The sequence below is a fragment of the Cryptomeria japonica genome, chromosome 9 (assembly GCF_030272615.1).
Source record: "Cryptomeria japonica chromosome 9, Sugi_1.0, whole genome shotgun sequence".
Taxonomy (NCBI): Eukaryota; Viridiplantae; Streptophyta; class Pinopsida; order Cupressales; family Cupressaceae; genus Cryptomeria; species Cryptomeria japonica.
This window is the reverse complement of record NC_081413.1, coordinates 751,315,696-751,333,744: the sequence shown is the minus strand read 5'-3', so window position 1 is coordinate 751,333,744 and position 18,049 is coordinate 751,315,696. Positions and strand designations below refer to the sequence as shown.

At 35.3% G+C, this 18,049-nt stretch overlaps 1 protein-coding gene across 1 annotated transcript; it reads right to left on the bottom strand.

Moving 5' to 3' along the window:
• Window positions 1–1,715: 1,715 nt before the first annotated feature.
• LOC131064642 (enolase 1) lies at window positions 1,716–11,236 on the bottom strand. Its single transcript, XM_057998858.2, has 17 exons — window positions 10,992–11,236; window positions 7,917–7,980; window positions 7,664–7,728; window positions 7,323–7,370; window positions 7,110–7,196; window positions 6,908–6,988; window positions 6,299–6,400; window positions 5,982–6,062; window positions 5,744–5,818; window positions 5,550–5,612; window positions 5,380–5,457; window positions 3,050–3,244; window positions 2,822–2,872; window positions 2,640–2,728; window positions 2,477–2,528; window positions 2,178–2,234; window positions 1,716–2,068 (listed from the first exon to the last, which is right to left on the bottom strand). Exons 1-17 carry the CDS (start codon window positions 11,055–11,057, stop codon window positions 1,988–1,990), a joined length of 1,335 nt encoding a protein of 444 aa, XP_057854841.1. The 5' UTR covers window positions 11,058–11,236; the 3' UTR covers window positions 1,716–1,987.
• Window positions 11,237–18,049: the final 6,813 nt, after the last annotated feature.

The following is an 18,049-nucleotide window of genomic DNA, read 5'->3' as shown; positions in this document are numbered from 1 at the left end:
TTTCTTCATTTATTAAAAAAATCGCCATGCAAGGTATATAATCATTCCAATGGGCTTCTGTTAATTTATTTCTTACAATCACTTACAATTTGTTTTGCTAATTTATTCCTCTTTAAATAATCAATGACACTTTCTTTTTCACAAAATTAGTAATAATTACCATTTAAAAAATTCCTCTTCTACAATTCAATTTATTAAACTAGAAAGCGAAACTGATGAACTAGTCCATCGTAAAAAACCTCCAAAGAAAACCGAATTGTCCATTTCATAGCATGTTCTATTTGGTCAAATCTTAGGGAGAGCAAATTTTAAAACACAAAAAGCACCGAACTTTTACCATTATGAGATTCATCCTAAGAGTAAATAAACACAAGCTCAAAAAAAATCTCAATCTGTCGTTTCAATTTTTATAATCTAATTATTTAGATTGCAAGTCTTGATAACATAAAGCATAAAGCATTGCCAGCTTCAAAAAATATTTGATATGAGCAATAAGTACCCACCTTAAATTCTGAAAAATGCTCGAGTGAAATATATGATATCAAAACATATTCGTTGAAAGCAAATTTGATATTATTACATTTATTGAAAAGACACGTGTTTAATATGTTATAACGTCACTCACAAAGCAATAGCAAACAACCATCCAAAAATTCAACTTGTTTTTGCGGCGGAAAATCATGTAATATTAGCCTATCAGCTAAAACTACTGGCTCCTGGTAAGAGATCCCAAAAATGAGGGAAATTACTCATTGCATTAATGTACGAATTTGGGAACACATGGTTTCTCTTTCTGTTGCTGTGTATTCTCCTGCAGGAGTTGCGACTGGTATTACTAGTCCCAAAGATTGTTGGCTTTCTTCTCTCCACCTTTGTGTTGCCATCCTTAAGTTGATAGGTTTTCAAATATTGTCTCTTCTGTGTTTCGCCTTTTTAGGGTTTGATTCCATTTTATAGTTCAGTTTAGTTCAGTTTAGTTCAGTTTTTACAAGGGCTCTCACAGTTCCTAGTTCAAATTTTACAAGGCCTCTCAATTTTGTTTCAGTTAGGTGGTGGGATGACCAATAAACTGAAACATTTATTGCATACTAATTTCGTAGTTTTGTAGTTGACGGCCCAATAGACTCTCTTAAATTCACACGTTCAGAAACGAAAGATTGCAGAATAGAGATGAGACACCATTCTTCTGCATGACATATACAACAAAGAGTTGCAAATTCAATTTCGATTGCATTTTCTTTGCAATCAAAAATATCCTTTCCCATTTGTTCTAACCTAACCACTAGCAAACAAAAGTTCCAAAAAACCAGCTATTGGCCAACATTGATTTTTCAGAAAGAAAAATGCAACCAAGGAAGTGGTGCTCATTGCCATCCTCCATATTTTTTGCATTCTAACCCTTTTCTATATTGCTAAAACTCATATATTGTCAAGTCCCCGTTAGGATCTGATTATATCACTCCTTGACAAAAATATTTCTTATGGACAGTATATCGTATACATATATACTGCCGTCAATTTGTTGTTTCACAATAAAACCTATTAAAACTTTTAGTTGCTTCCTAATTTACGTCAGAGATCATAAGAATTCAAAACCCTGGGGACCAAAAATCATATTTAATAACAAATTTCATGAAATCTAGACCTTCAATATGTTAAGTATTCACCATACGTCAAATTCCTTTTTGTAAAAGCTAACAAACTAACTCTCCAGAGAAAAATAATACTCGAATAAATATTACCACTAGTAAATCCAGAATTCTGTGTTTACTACAATTTCTAGTACAAAGAAATTGATTTAGAAAATATTTTAGCAACAATCCTAGAGCCATTTTTAGGTTGGGAGGAAAATTCTGGGTAACGCATTAAGACATTCATCTGCTGCCCTTTTATTCAAACCTAATGCATCTTTCTTATTGTGAGACACTCTTCTATTGCTCAACAACAAAATTTTCAGGGATGCTGATTGCATATTGCATTCCTTGTTTTAGTATGGCTCTACAGGTTTGCGGAAATTTACACCTGCATAGACAGCAGCTGACCCCAACTCCTCCTCAATTCGTAAAAGCTGCAAAAAAACAGCACAAAAATTAGCTAAAAGATGCCAAAATGATACGATAAAAATGCACCTGCTAATCTGACATCTGTTAGCTTTTTACATATTCAAGTATAATCACCTGGTTATATTTGGCAAGTCGCTCGGATCGACAAGGAGCTCCAGTCTTTATCTGGCCCTGAAAACACAAACATAATAATTACTTAGAAAACAAGAAAGTTTATCTTAGCTAAGTAGTGTGGGGATTTGAATGATGCATATACCATCTCCAGTATCAAACTCAAAAAATAATCAAGTTTCATTTAGAATTTGCGAATTGTGCCACATTTGTGACAGTTAATATTTCGTGGAAACATATGCATATTTCATATAGCAAGTCTCGTGAGATTCTATCCAACAAAAGCAAAATGACCATATTACCGTAGCCAATCCCACTGCTAGATCTGCAATGAAGGTGTCTTCAGTTTCACCACTGCATACAGTCAAACAAACATTCTTTGAACACAAATATAAATTGTGTATGAACCGATTTTCTATTTCACAACAGACAAATATAAAAACAGGAGAACTTTTCAATCAATACCTGCGATGACTTGTCATTACTCCCCATCCTGCCTGTTTGGACATTTTTACGGCTTCAATACTCTCAGTTACTGAACCAATTTGGTTCACCTACAAAAATGGTTGCAACAAAAACTCAGGCATCACATTGCAGATCAGCAACAAAAACTTCCAACTGTAAGAAGGCAAGGATAATCAGCTCACCTTCAACAAAAGAGCATTGCATGATTTTTCACTGATTGCCTTTGCAACACGCTGCCCCAGAATTCAATAACCATTTATCAGTAAGAAAGCTTGTAGTACTGAATGCTTAATCAATACTTAAGGTCTAAGAGACAATATGTTTTTAGTAAATAATTTAGCTCTAGTGTAGATTCATGAAAAAGAAGCTGCAGAATAATGTTCAACACATAAGTTATCAAAAAAAAGTACCTTTGGATTAGTCACCAATAAATCATCCCCAACAATTTGAACCTTTTCTCCAATGGTAGCTGTGAATTTGGAATAGTGCTCCCAATCATCTTGGTCGAATGGATCCTCTATTGATACAATTGGATATTCATCAACGAATGATTCATACAGCTTGATCAGCTCAGATCCTGATATCTTTTTGCTACCATCATTATTCTGCAGCCACCATATGCACATGGTCATTGAACTAAAAGAATTGTATTCATTCAAACTCTCCTTTTAAGTTGAAACAAATAATAATATTGAATGGGCAAATATTTATAACCCTTTTGAAAACAAACTTACAATTTTCTACGTGATGGTCACCTAGACCATACACAGGAAGCAAACAATATACTTAAAAGCTACATTGATACTAGGTCAGATATAAATCTCTCTCATATCCATCCCTCAAACCCTAAAGAGCCAAGACAATGCCAATTGACTTTCAAATAGACCTTCAACCAGATAAAAATATTGATGAAATCATTGAAAAGTGAAACCCCTTCATAATCTTGGCTATCTATCTTTCACGTGAGTATTAAGCATATGAGTTAAAACACGGCAATAGAATGCAAGTAAATGGCATCTACCGGTTGGTGCATGCAAGGTCAAGCGCACAGGATTTTTCCTTCGACTGGATTTTTTGGTCAAAAATACATATTTTTCAAAAAAAAAAGGATAAACAAAACAGGTTATTAAACTCTTTTGCCAAAAAGAAGATGTTCGTTCATAAATGCTGAATTTGTTTCTGTTGCTTTCACTTTCACTTTTTCAATTTCGCACTCCAAGAACAAAAATTTTCAGGCTTACTGGGCAAAGGTAAACAGCATAACAGAGGGATCAACAATCAACAAATTAAGTCACAACCCTTAGCATTGCTGATACACAAAACCCTTACATTTAGTTTCCAGCTACAACATGGAGGAAAGAGGTATGAGCCTTTTTTTTCTTGTAGTTTAAATGTTTAACGTTTAACTTCATATGGTTAGGCTTAGAGTTTAAGTTTACATTAGGGTTTGTAAATTTTATGTTGACAAGGTAGTTTAAATGTTTAACTTCATATGGTTAGGCTTAGAGTTTAAGTTTTACATTAGGGTTTGTAAATTTTATGTTGACAAGGTTTAGGGTTGAAGTAACTTATAAACTTAAACCCTAGCATCAACTTTTAAACCCTTATACTATCCTCATATTATTTTAGGGTTAAACTTTTTAACCTAATTATATTGCTATGCTATTTCTAACCCTAACCCTAAAAATATACTAACCAAAACTAATTTTTTGTTTTAGCATCAGAGGTTTATTTTTGCTTTTTTATATTTAGTAATAAGTATTCACTAAACGGAAGTTTAAATTGGTACTTTTTTGGTTTAGGGTTATTGTAAAGTTTCTTTTTATTTATATCATACTATTAAGCGTTTCTTGTTTTTTACTAAACCTAAAAGGCTGCTATACGTTTGTTTTGTAATATTTAATTAACAGGCATGCATGTGTTAGTGGTTTCAGTTAATAATGCCAAAAGATGGATTTTGCATTGTGCATATTGCAAACCTTTCCCAATAAAAATCAGCTGAAATGCTTTTTGGGGGGGGAAAAAAGCAATGGGGGAATTAACCATTTCAAAAGTCATCTAACAAAGTGAATGAGCAATGACGTGAAGGCTTGCAAAAATTATCATAATTGTATGTTTAAGGCCTTTGCAGAAAGCAAGGTTATAAAGGCCAGAACTCCCATTAAATCATCCACAGGATCATCTACTGAAGTCGGAAATGGAGATGGACCTTTAAATGAAAGGAAACTTCCAAAGAAAATTTATGTTGATTTGTTTACTGCTTCGCCATCTTCTACTGTCAAAAAACCTAGAGTTAAACCATGTTAAGAAATCATGAGATAAAAAAAATGTCTATGAACAACTTAAAATAGCAAAAGACAGTTTTTAGCATTATTTGGGCCAGGTGCGGGTGTGGGTGTGGGATGCCTTAAGGGCATACCCTGCAACTTAGTCATATACTGTTAAATGTTAAAAAATTGTTTGCTAAAAAAAATGATTCTCTAGAGGATATAGATTCAATGTTTCGAATCATAGGCTGCACTGGAAGAGCATTAAGAATGCCTTGAAATTACATTTACAGCCCCAGTTTATGCAAGTGCTGACCTTTTAAATATTGTAAACATGGCTACAAATGAAAATAATTGTGTCTAGTCCTAACATCTACAATGTTATCGTATAGTATTGAATGCCATTTCCTAATTCATTGATATTGCTTGCCGCAAAAATACATTGGCATTAGCAAGGCTAGTTAGATAGCTACCTCCTCCTTGAAGTTCAGATCATATGTTTTATCCTGACCATAAAACTCAGATGCAGCAACATCCATGCCAATGACAACCTGCCAATCCAAGTTACACAGTGTTATTTGACTATATCCAGCTAACGTGAACTTATACCAAAGCAACCTCCAAAAGAGATAATGATGCTAACCTTGCCAGTGTATCCAGCCTTCTCAATGGCGATTTTCAGTAGTTCTAGTCCCTCTTTGTTCTCCTGTTTTTCAGTAAAAAGATATCCGAAAAAACAAAAGAATAAGTTTCATGAATGATAAAGCTTCCTACCAAAGTTACATTATAATAAAACAGTTTTAACAAAAGGCAAATACCAAATTAATTAATAGAAACCTGAATATTAGGAGCAAAGCCACCTTCATCTCCAACATTTGTTGCATCCTGACCATACTTCTTCTTAATCACAGCCTGGCATATCATCAATGTAAACAATTTTTTCAATCAAGAAAAATCCTTGACGTTAAATGTTGAAAGGGAGTTCTTTGCATACTCTCCATAATTCTCATGCTCAACATTTAGGCTATAAAAAGTTAAAACACATGAAATATTAAAGCCAACAGCATGGCTATACCTTCAAATGGTGGTAAACTTCTGAACCCATCTTCATGGCCTCTTTAAATGAAGAAGCTCCTACAGGAAGGATCATGAACTCCTGCATTACCAATGTTATATGCAATTAATAAAAACAACTAAAAATTCAGTGCATCTTATCTACATTCAAAGATCAGCATGCTAAATTAAGTAACAGTAAGGTGTCTACCGCATTCGTTGTGGAATTAATTTAGTAAGACAAAATATAATGTGAAATTCACCAAAGCTCACAAACATATCAGCAACATGAATTTTGAGAGGAATGTTCACAATAAATCATTTAATTAAAAAGCATACCTGCATTGCAAGCTTGTTGCCTGCATGTGAACCTCCATTGATGACATTAAAGGCAGGTACAGGCATCACTAAGTTCTTGTTGCCAGCCACATTGGCAATGTGCTGCATATCATGATCACTAGATTTCAGGATACTTACTCCCAATAGACCAACAAATTAATTAATTACTCATGACATATATTGACATTTTTTCTCTTTACTTTCCAGTTATTTGTTTAAAGCAAGGAAAAAATCATCAACCAAAACTAACTCCCAATAGACCAACAAAATAATTAATTACTCATGACATATATTGACATTTTTTCTCTTTACTTTCCAGTTATATGTTTAAAGCAAGGAAAAAATCATCAACCAAAACACCCCTCAACCAAGAGGAATGTAAATTTTGTACTAAGATCTTAAGAAAGATGTTCACCAAAACCAAGCGAGTGTATGATATGACTGAGCAAAAGACTATCTTCCATTTACATCTCAGAAGCAAAATGTTCAACCGCAAAATAGGGGGGCCTTATACACAAGCCACCATGTGATACAAGTTTCAAACGGTGACTTTGTTACAATCTCAAAGTTTGAAGATGTTAAGAAGAAAACTATTAACAAAAAAGGTACCTGATAAAGAGGAATTTTCTTCACATGAGCCCCAGCTTTGCAAACTGCCAGAGATACAGCCAGTATGGCATTTGCTCCAAGCTGTTCAAATTCATTTGCATCAAAATACGAAGTTAATATTTATTCACATTGCCATATTTCATATGTTAACATCGAAGGAGAATTTATAAGAAAATGAAATATTTCATAGGATAAAACATGCCTTCTGTTTGCACCAGCCCCATTCATTTTGGGTTCCGTCAAGGGTCTGTACCATAAAGTTATCAATTCCAGTCTGATCTACTGGATCCTGAGAGCAAAACAATTGACACCTATTGAGTATCAATTTAACATTTGGGCACCGAGAATAAATAAAACTAAAGAAATATGTACACATGTTTAAGCATCAATACCAATCATTAACAATTTTGCATACCTTGCCAATAAGAACAGGTCCAATAATTGTATTGACATTTGCCACAGCCTGCCACAAAATCAAATGGAATTTGGATGCATTCAACAAAACAACCATACACTCCAACATTGCTTTTCAAATAAATGGCAGATAGAGTCACTAGTCTACCAAGAGAGTCAAAACCTAAAAATTATATTCAAGCTTTGCAAGTGATACCCAAGAATTTGAAAGAAGCCAAACGAATATTAGATCAACCTAGATCCAACTTCTAGACGATGTCAAAGCACTAACATTTAAAAGGATTTCGAGTTATGAATTAAGCTTTTTTAGTACAGGTTGAATGTTTTGGATCCAAGGCACACCTTCGAAACACCCTTTCCAAGATAGTCCTTTCCTCCATCACGAAGCTCCAATGCTTCATAAACACCTGTTTGATTATTCACAAATAAAAGGGTGTTAGATATAATCAAACAGAACCAAAAGGAATTCCGGCTGTGTATAAAATATAAAGAAAACAGTTTTAGAGAGCCTACGAAAGTCATATCTAGTGCATACAACTTAATTATATGATTTGACAATAGCCATAAAATCAAAAAGAAATTGAATCATTTTTACCAGTAGAAGCACCACTGGGAACAGCTGCTCTGGCAAGGAAACCATCAGAGAGAAGAATATCTACCTGCATACAGATAAAATAAATGTCAGTTTGAATAAAAGATAGATTAAACTGACTGCAGAAGGATTAGTTAAAACTTAAAATCTATGGAAATATTAAGAACAGTGTAAAGGAGAAAGCATTTGAAATATCTGATTTCTTTGATTTGAATTCAACTTCAATTTGAAGTCAACTAACTATATATATGAAATTAATGCCATCGGAATTTGTCCCCCCTTGTATTTAAAATCTACATGGCCTTTGTCGAACCACCACACAACAGCTTAAAAGTATAAAAATTTCTCAGAACTTGGTCCAATGTTTACAGGAACTGTATTTGTCAGAGACAAATTCAGAGATCTCAACAGAGATAACGATAGCACCTGGACCTCTTCTAAAATACCTTAATCTCAAGGAGTTAAAAAAAAATGTGTGACCATTACAACAGTAACAAAAGCAATCAAGTAATCTCCAAACCATTTGGAGTGGAAGATTTGCCTGTTAAGTGGCATCTAGCATTCGGCCATTTTCCTCAGAAAACATGTACTCAATAAATTAAAAAATAAAAACTCTCTGTTAATGGTTTCTAACTTGGAATGCAACGTATAGCCATTTTTCCCAAAAATATTCTACAATTTGACCGCTGTCTTCTATTCTACATAAGAATAGATACTAGATAATCGTGACAAAATATACTAAACATATTTATGTTTGTTAATCTAATTTTTATATGTATAATATTATATTTTTGGTACAATACCATATCTTTAAGAAATAGTGTAGATTATACAAGAAAACACAACATTCATCCCATATTCAGAAGATAGTAGTACAACATTCGACTAACCAACTGGTGAGACTTCCCTAGATTGACTCAAAAGTAAAACTTACATACAGCATCCTATTCCATAGTCAAAATATATCAGAAAAATTAGTTTCCCAGGCTTGTGACCACGAATGTGTATATTATCAAAATGGACCACAAAAGGGAGCTCTATGGAAATGGATGGTACTGGGACAAACTATAATAGGTCCGCTTTAATTGCCAATATCTACAATTTGCTGGCACACTCTTTAAGTTCAACCAATACTAATCCTCTGAATGTGACTGATATTATGTAAATGCCGCTTAACCTCTATTGTATTGTCACTTAGCCTAAATAATATTCACAGTGGTGAATTAAGCTTCTATGAAATATCGATCATGAGGTTCTGGTACAGGAGATGAAGGTACCTCTTGCCAGTGAAAATCTAAGAGGATGTCTAAAAAACTAAAATGGATCACTTTATCTTTCAAACAAGAAAGATGGAATGCAGTCCGGCAGAAGACAAGAATATCGAGAGGGAAATCGTATGCACACACTAAACTATTATTTTTGTTAAAATCCATACTAGATATAGTCGGCTTTTTTTAGAAGATGACTCCATACTAGATATAGTCGGCTTTGTTTAGAAGATGACCAGCGAACTTGTGTTTGTAGGCTTTATAAATTAAAGGTTTTTAATATTTTATAACTACATGGCAACGAGGTTACTTTTTCTTTCATAGTGGCTACAACTTATGGGGCATAATTTGTCCAAGTTGGTAGAAATTGCATTATAGTCAGTTTACAGCCAGGTCCTATAAAATTAAAAGAAGCTTCACATTCAAAATATGCATTTATCATTTACATTAAAATATCATTTGTGTTCCACATTTCCACGAGGTTAATATCTTCCCAGATGGTAATGATCAATTATGACGGATTATGCATACTTCCATTTTTACAGACTGATATTAGTTATCAGTTTGTAATAAATGATTATGGATTATCCCTGCATCAAGAGGATAATACCCTAAATTTAGAGAAGACCTCCAACCAATGACCTAATACCAAAAGACCATCCTGCCAAGGCATTAATCAGCCAAAACACTCTTTTTCCAGTCCGAACATTAGATGTATACAATTAAATCTAATCCCAACATAAAAGAAATAACCCCAAATCTATTATGGTAACATTAGATTTAATATTATAATATTGCTGAGTAGGTAGAAGTCCCAATCCCAGGAGAATTTAGATGACAGAAAGGATTTTAAGACCTCTCGACATGGTTCTAGCAAAACAAAAACATCTCAGGAATTTTCTCAGTACGTGTTAGAAAATAGTCATTCGGTAGAAATAACCCACAGAAAAACAGACAGCGATGGCCTCATAAATCATCTTCAAGAAAAGGATTCTCCGAGTGATAACAGAAAATTCAAAGAAAATGAAAATTTCCTGTCTGCTTCATTCCATATTAAAAATGCATCCCTTAAAAGAAACAATGGCACATTATCAAGGTTCAAGCACTGCGATCACATAACAAGCTAAATGGTCATCTAAAGCTACTGAATGGCACTCTTGTTTAACATTCTCGTTGTGCAAAAGAGAAACTTCGAGACATCTCAGCTTGATGGTTCTTTGTTTGATTCTCTAATTAAAAATCAAACTTATATTTGATACAGTATGCTAAGCAGTCATCTCAGCTGAATGGCTGTCTGCCTGATTCTCTCATTAAAGATCGTGCCTTAGCTTTTTGAAGATTTGTCTACGGTATACGTTTTACAGAGCAGAGAAAACTGACATCTAGTATTCTCCACCAAATAATTATTTCATAAACAACTTAGTTCTATTACAAAAATTAAAACTTCACAAAAGCAGTCCTCTATGAATAACAACGACAAGTCCGCCTACATTAAAACGATTCAGCGAGAAATCATTTTATAGTATTAGGGTTCGAAGATCAAACAAATTAAAAACTGATCGCTCAGACATAATACATGAATCAAAACCACAATCTTCCTACCCTGACTCCACAAGCAAAACCGTTTAAATCGCTTCAACTTTACAATTAAGTCAGTCTCAACAGCGGCAGCGCTTAAAAAAGAAATCTAGATCGGTAAAAAACAATCCATGATTACAGAATCCATATAAAATGGTAAGAACGGATGTGGTACAAAACAAATGCTAAGAATTCATGTCCTGCGAAATGGAGAATCGAACCGGCGACATACCTCAACAGTCGGATTACCACGGCTGTCAAAAATCTGCCTCGCCTTCACATTCACAATAAGCGCCATTCTTCTCAAATCGATGAAAACAAAACCACAAAAAACCTCAGATCAGATGATTATACTTCTTCCCACTCACCCTGCTTTAATATTACGCATGATTTTGACTCACAGGTAATCCCCTGGAGGCGTTACGATCTTGAGACACGTGGATGAATCGTGACCACCTACCCCCGGACATCTACTGACCTTTAAGAAGCATATTCCTTGATATACGTCTTATTTATTCCCTAAGGAATCCAATGTGTGCGGACCACGTATTAGTTTTGTTAAATCAACGGCGTGCCTCTGATTCCGCCGCCTCCTTTTCTGTTTACTGATTGCGCCTATTTACCGTGGGTTTTTTTTACTCGTCGTCGAGAAGATTGCATGTCCGTGTAGGGTGCCTTCTATAGAGGAGAGGGATCACGGTCCAACATAAGTTCGTTCTTCTTTCTTCTTTCTTCTTCTTCTTTTTTAATTCTAAGGCGGTGTTTTTGAAGAAGTGGCATATTACAATTATCTTGGTATTGACTTCAACAAAAAATTAAGTTGGGAAGGTTGTAGAAAGTAGAGAATGATGGGAGGTTGGAAAGCATTTTATGATTTTCAAAATAGGTGCAGAGAGGCAGAGTTATGGAATTGGAGAAAAATTCTTGTTTTCTTGTAGCTATTTTTTTGTGATACCATGAACCCATCTCTCCATAGATTTTCAAATGGAAGCAACTTCCATGGAATTGCTTCTTTACAAATGTTACATTTTTAAATGTCTCCACTAACATATTTAATAATTGTTACAAAAAGTTTAAAAATAATTTGTCAGTGTTTTCCAAGATACATGAAAACCATGAAGCTACAAATAGTAAAGTTCTCTAGGAGAAAGATTGATGTAAGATTGTGTGGGAGGGAAGTCTAGTTCCATGCGATGAACATTTTAAAGTAAAGTTGTAGGAATTCCTAGGGGAGGGGTTGTTTCCAATGTAGGAACTTTCCTGAATTGGAAATTCATCAAAAACACATAAATTTGGAATGCCTAGTAACTTTTATGGTAACATTTTCCATTTTGAAAACTACATGAAAAACATTTATGAATGTTCCTTGACAAATTTTAAGATATTTCAATATATTTTCATTGCATTCATGTGTTTTGGGTCCCATAGAATCCTCATATAACCATGAGTGGTATAAATGTAATCATAAAGACATAAATGACATAGAAAAAACATTAAATTGAAAGAATAACTCAATAGGTTAGATATAACCAAAAGCTGGTTAGATATAACCAAAAGCTAGTTATTGTGTACTTACCTTTGAGTGTATGAAGAGTTATGAAGCTCAACTGGACATAAAAATATGACAATCAATTAAAATTTATTCTTCCTTATGATTCAAGGACACTGAGATATATTATGAATGTTATATCTTTTGATACTACAGGTCTTATCTTTTGATGCTACAGGTCATGGCACAAAGCTTGTCTGCAAATCTTTTCCCAATGCTAATTAAAAAGTATATATTCTAATAAAGAGTTTATGGATAATAAACTTGATACTAGATTTAAAATTTATTAAAAAACAAACAACAATCATTGCTTCAATCTATTCACAACAAATGAAAAGTAGATTAAAATTATAAGGTTCCATAGCTAGTTGATTCTGGAGCTTGAGACAAGATTTTTGCAGTTCTTCTTGTTGGTGTAAATAATTATTCATCTTGGATATTATTACACCTTACTTAAGTTTACTTAGGAAATGCATTTCATAGTAGTTTGGGTATGAGACACTTGGGTGTTTGTGCCACATTGGTATAGTGTGTGTAGGAGAATTTCCACCTTTTATGGTGTGATCTTGTTGTTACACTCCACATTTAGTGGGTGATCCACCTCATGTGGACTATTATATTGCTTCTCCTACCTACCCACACCTATTTCCTATCTACCCGTGTTTCTTATTGAGCCACATGTCATGTTTGTGTGCTCACATATTCATATAGCCTTGCCTATATAAGCAGGCTCATTTTCACTGTATGTATCGATTGATGATCCAGTTGATCAATATTTTCATCTTGATAGAATACAATTTATTTCTATCATATATTTTGTCTCTCTTATTTGTGCTTTCCATTGCCTCTTGATCTTGGCAAAATCTCACATGGTATCAGAGCTGGTCCATGTCTCACATGGTATCAGAGTCATTAGAGTGTCATTGGTTTGCTAATTGAGAGAAATTTGATGCTATTTGGGGTTGTGTATTTTGGTGTTTTCTATTGCAGGTTATTATTGAAGCTTGATGGGTCAAATCTGAGGTTACCATTGGATTGAGGAGGACCAAGAAAGTCAGTTTTGCCTTTTGTTTCATCCAAATCAGACTTCAAAGGCCAAATCTAGAGGCATTTGAAGTTTGACGCTGCGGTGGAAATTTTCCAGAAATTATAATTTTGCAGGCATTTTTCAAATAGCGATATCTCACTCATTCGGACTCATTTTTTTGAGCAATTTTTTTTGTTTTGGGGTAGAATTTTGCCATCTATACAGTGCTGCAGGATTTTTCTAATTTTCGGATACAGGTTTTTCAGAAATCATGAAATCCCAATTTTTACAACTTTGGAGGCTTCGTTTGGGCTCATATGGACTCCTTTTCAGGTGCCATTTTTTTTTAAAGTGCATATTTTTTCATCTACTTTCATAATCTACCATTTATTTACAGTGATTTTAAGTAGAAATTGTACTTTCAGTATTTGGCCATTTTTGGCATATTTGGTACTTGCATTTTGCTTGGATCTCAGTTTAGATCACTAGCAGTATTTGTTGAAGTCTCTTAGATCTCATTTCGAGAAGTTGTAAATTGAAATCAAAAGTCCACTTTGCCTTGTTTTGCAAGTGGCCCATTGTATACGCACTAAGTATAAAGTGTCAAAATCACCATTTTGGGGGGATTTCTTGATTGAGTATTTTGGGGGGGTGTCTTGTGTGATTGTGCCTCTCTCTATCTTGTGTTTTTTCATTTTGGTGCTATGGGTTCTCCTAAATTTCCACTTTTAACTCCTCATAATTATGCATAATGCAAAATTAAGGCATGGAGTAAACTAATGGGAAAAGGACTCATTCATTATGTAAATGAAACTATTACAGCACCACCTGATCCTAAGGCTGATCCTAATACTCAAATTGAATGGCTTACTAAGAATGCTATGGCACTTGGAACTCTTAGAAAGTATGTATCAAATGACCTCATTTTTCACATTGATAAGTGTACAACAATTAAAAAGGCTTGGGATATTTTTAAGAAATTGTATGGTCAAGTTGATGAGATTAAGGGCTACAAGCTTGATAGTGAACTCACAAATTTGGATCCCAAGGATTTTGATACAATCCAAGATTATGTCACAAAAGTAATTGAGCTAAGAGCAAAGCTAAAGGATTGTGGAATTGACAAAAAGGATGCTCAATTGGTTTATAACTTGTTGGACAAGCTTCCTTCAAAGTATGCAGCCTTTGTATCTAGCTTTCACACCCATAGGTTAGCTCAAGGTTCCTCATACACATCTCCCTCATTTGATTCATTCATGGAGATGTTGATACTTGAGCAATCTAAGTTGACCACGATGGGGATTCTCAAATCTTCAAAGTCACAAGCTTTGGTGGCTAACAAAGGGAATCAAAGTAATCAAGGAAAAGGCAAGAATCAAAAGCAACCTAAGTCTAAACCACAACAAGATGGAGCACAATCTTCCTCTCCACAACAAGGTGATTCACCATTCTCACCTAAGAGGAAATCTTATAAGGACAATCTTTTTTGTGGATATTGCAAGAAGTCAGGACATGATGAACATCATTGTTATAAGAAGGATATTGATGAGTTGAAAAATCTTCTTGAGAAAAATAGAATCAACCTACCTTCTAGAATGTCTACATCGGCTTCTTCTTCCAAGGATAAAGGAAAGGATCACTCTTTTGGGATAGATAAAGGAAAGGGACAAGCTCTTTGTGCTACTACAAGTCATGATTCAGGGAGATGGCTTCTAGATTCAGGGGCATCTCATCATATGGCATCTTCGCAGTCTATGTTTTCTACATTTGAGCCTTACCACATGCCGCAGATTTTGATGGGCAATCATACATACATGGATGTGATTGGGAAAGGATCTATTGCCATTGGGGATAACTCCTTCAATGATGTGTTGTGTGTACCCCACTTGACAAATAATCTTCTTTCCATCTATCAAATCACACATGGGGCAACTAGGAAAACTGTGGAGTTCACACCTGATTCAGTTATCATTAGAGACTTGGAGAGTGGAGCTATCATTGCGACTAGGGTGGTTGATCATGCATCTCGATTGTACTCTTTTTCAGATTTTGGTCCTATTGATAAGGTTGGTTCTTCCTATGTTGATGATTCAGATTTGAGGAGAACTTTGGCCATTTGAACTTGGGGATTCTCACATGTGACCCCGTTCTTGAGTCTTGCATTTCATCTCCTTCTATGGATATCACACCACCTATTGCACCTGATGATGCAACTAGTGCAACAGTTTTGCCTTCTTATGATTCAGTGCAGTAGGATATTTCATGTCTTCCAGCTTCAGTTGATTGGGATGCCTACTTGACAGACATTGCAGGTTTGTTTGTGGACTCCTACATTGCAGATTTGGGAGACACCATTGATGACATTCATCTTCTCTTTGATGAAGATGATCCTTCTTTGATTATTGCGAGGGATCACTCTGACCCTCTTGTGCATTCTCTACATGATCAATCTTTAGAGGTTGACATGATTGTGGATACTTTTGTACAACACTTAGAGGAGGTCTCTTTATCTTTTGAGAAGACATACGAGTCTTTGGATATTGTTCTACATTCATCTCCACTAGATCTTGGAGTGCCTTTTTCAGCAGTGTGGCACAGTTTGCCACCTTTAGAGGGGGTACCTTTCAGCATCGACATGGGGACACTTGAGCAGTTTTCAGAGATTCCTTTCATCATGACTATTTTTTCTCCATCTTCCTTTCATGGTTAGGGAGACTTTTTTGATCCACCTTTGGTTTTGTTTCTTCCTAAGGGGAGGAACGTGGTTTGACATTCATGGAGCAGTTTCTTCATTCATCTTCGAGCTTCTATCATTGGTGCAGATTCCAGATTGAGGGGGGGCTTCCTAGTCTCTCTTCTTCTTCTCCCATATGGGGGGGACTTTTTCCTCACACAGGGTTTTGTCCTTCACATACTTCTATGAGAGTTCTATGTATCTAGTTTTCATCTCTCTTTTGGGGGAGGGTTTTTTCTCATTGGGTTTTTCTCTCTTTCCCCGCTTTGTGAGAGATTTCATTGCATTAGTTTACATGTATTTGCATTTGTACATGGGTACCTAACATGGCCTTGTAGTCGGGACCCATCTTGCATTGCTTAGTTGCATTGTAGACTTAAGTGCATTCCCATAAGTTGCACTTAAGGGGGGGTGTTGGTGTAAATAATTATTCATCTTGGATATTATTACACCTTACTTAAGTTTACTTAGGAAATGCATTTCATAGTAGTCTGGGTATGAGACACTTGGGTGTTTGTGCCACATTGGGATAGTGTGTGTAGGAGAATTTCCACCTTTTATGGTGTGATCTTGTTGTTACACTCCACATTTAGTGGGTGATCCACCTCACGTGGACTATTATATTATTTCTCCTACCTACCCACACCTATTTCCTACCTACCCTTGTTTCTTATTAAGCCACATGTCATGTTTGCGTGCTCACATATCCATATAGCCTTGCCTATATAAGCAGACTCATTTTCACTGTATGTATTGATTGATGATCCAGTTGATCAGTATTTTCATCTTGATAGAATACAGTTTATTTCTATCATATATTTTGTCTCTCTTATTTGTGCTTTACATTGCCTCTTTGATCTTGGCAAAATCTCACATGGTATCAGAGCTGGTCCATGTCTCACACTTCTAAATAATAAATATATTGGTTGTGAGTTGATGTAGAGGTCCGGATCCCAGTACCAGTATAGGATAGGTTCCCCTAATCCAATAACACACCAAAGACCCTAGCAATCACACAACACTCTTTGGGGTTAAGGAATATAAGTTTGACAAATCCTACATCCCTTTCTTTCAAACAAAAGACTACTAGTACAAGGTCTCGTTCATTGACCGGTACAAGGACCCTACGGTAAAAAATGGTTTGGTCCCTTCTCCAATGCAAAAATGGTTATTTAAGGTTTGATTTGAATTCCCCTAGGTCAGGCAGACCTCCTTCAATCATTGAATTCAGGTTCCCTCTACTAGTTTGGGTAACTGCTGCAACAAGGTCTACAAAACCTAATAGCCCTACCAGACCGGTTTTCTACACTTAACTCTTTATTTCTCCAAAAGACCAGAAAAAAAATCCTGGATTTGGATACCCATTTGGGAGTTTAAAAACATACCCTAAGGGTTCTTATCAGTAGGGACCATAAAATCCAAACCCTACTTTGGTTAGGAGATCTGTATAGCCCAATTAGACCTATTTTACAAAGGAGTGTGTAGACACAGACCTTAACTCACCAAAAAAAATCAAGGAATACTCTTAAGCCATTGTAAATACACCAATTCCTAAGTCTTAGGCCATGATTAGACCTTTAGCCCCTGATGTGAGACCTGTTTGCTTACACTTGTTGGTGGCCACATGGAGTTGCCCACCTTAGTGCATCAAACCCTCACCTCTGAGTGGTCCTAACCTGCAAAAGGCCTTTAAAATACTAACATACATTTTCCATACTTGCATCCCCTCCAAAGCCATGAACCACCAATGAAGGATGAGCAAGGTAAGGCCATTTCTTTGCAAAACCCTAGACAAAACTGTCAAACCTATAACACTTCCAAAAATTTGCCAATTTCTTCCTTGTTTTGGCGAATTAGGACCTTAGACTTGATGCATTTGAAAGATGATTGGCCACTCTAACACATCCCAGCGGTTTCCTAACTCCAAAATGATCATACAGTACAGTACACCACGTAGAATAACGAAATTTCAGGAAATTC

Excerpts from the sequence above, each read along its gene's own strand:
- LOC131064642 (XM_057998858.2), bottom strand. The coding sequence starts at position 11,057 with ATGGCGCTTATTGTGAATGTGAAGGCGAGGCAGATTTTTGACAGCCGT. Across the intron at positions 7,197-7,322 it reads GACCTGTTCTTATTGGCAAG|GATCCAGTAGATCAGACTGG; the intron begins GTATGCAAAATT and ends TTTTGCTCTCAG. Across the intron at positions 5,613-5,743 it reads GCTTTGCTCCTAATATTCAG|GAGAACAAAGAGGGACTAGA; the intron begins GTTTCTATTAAT and ends ACTGAAAAACAG.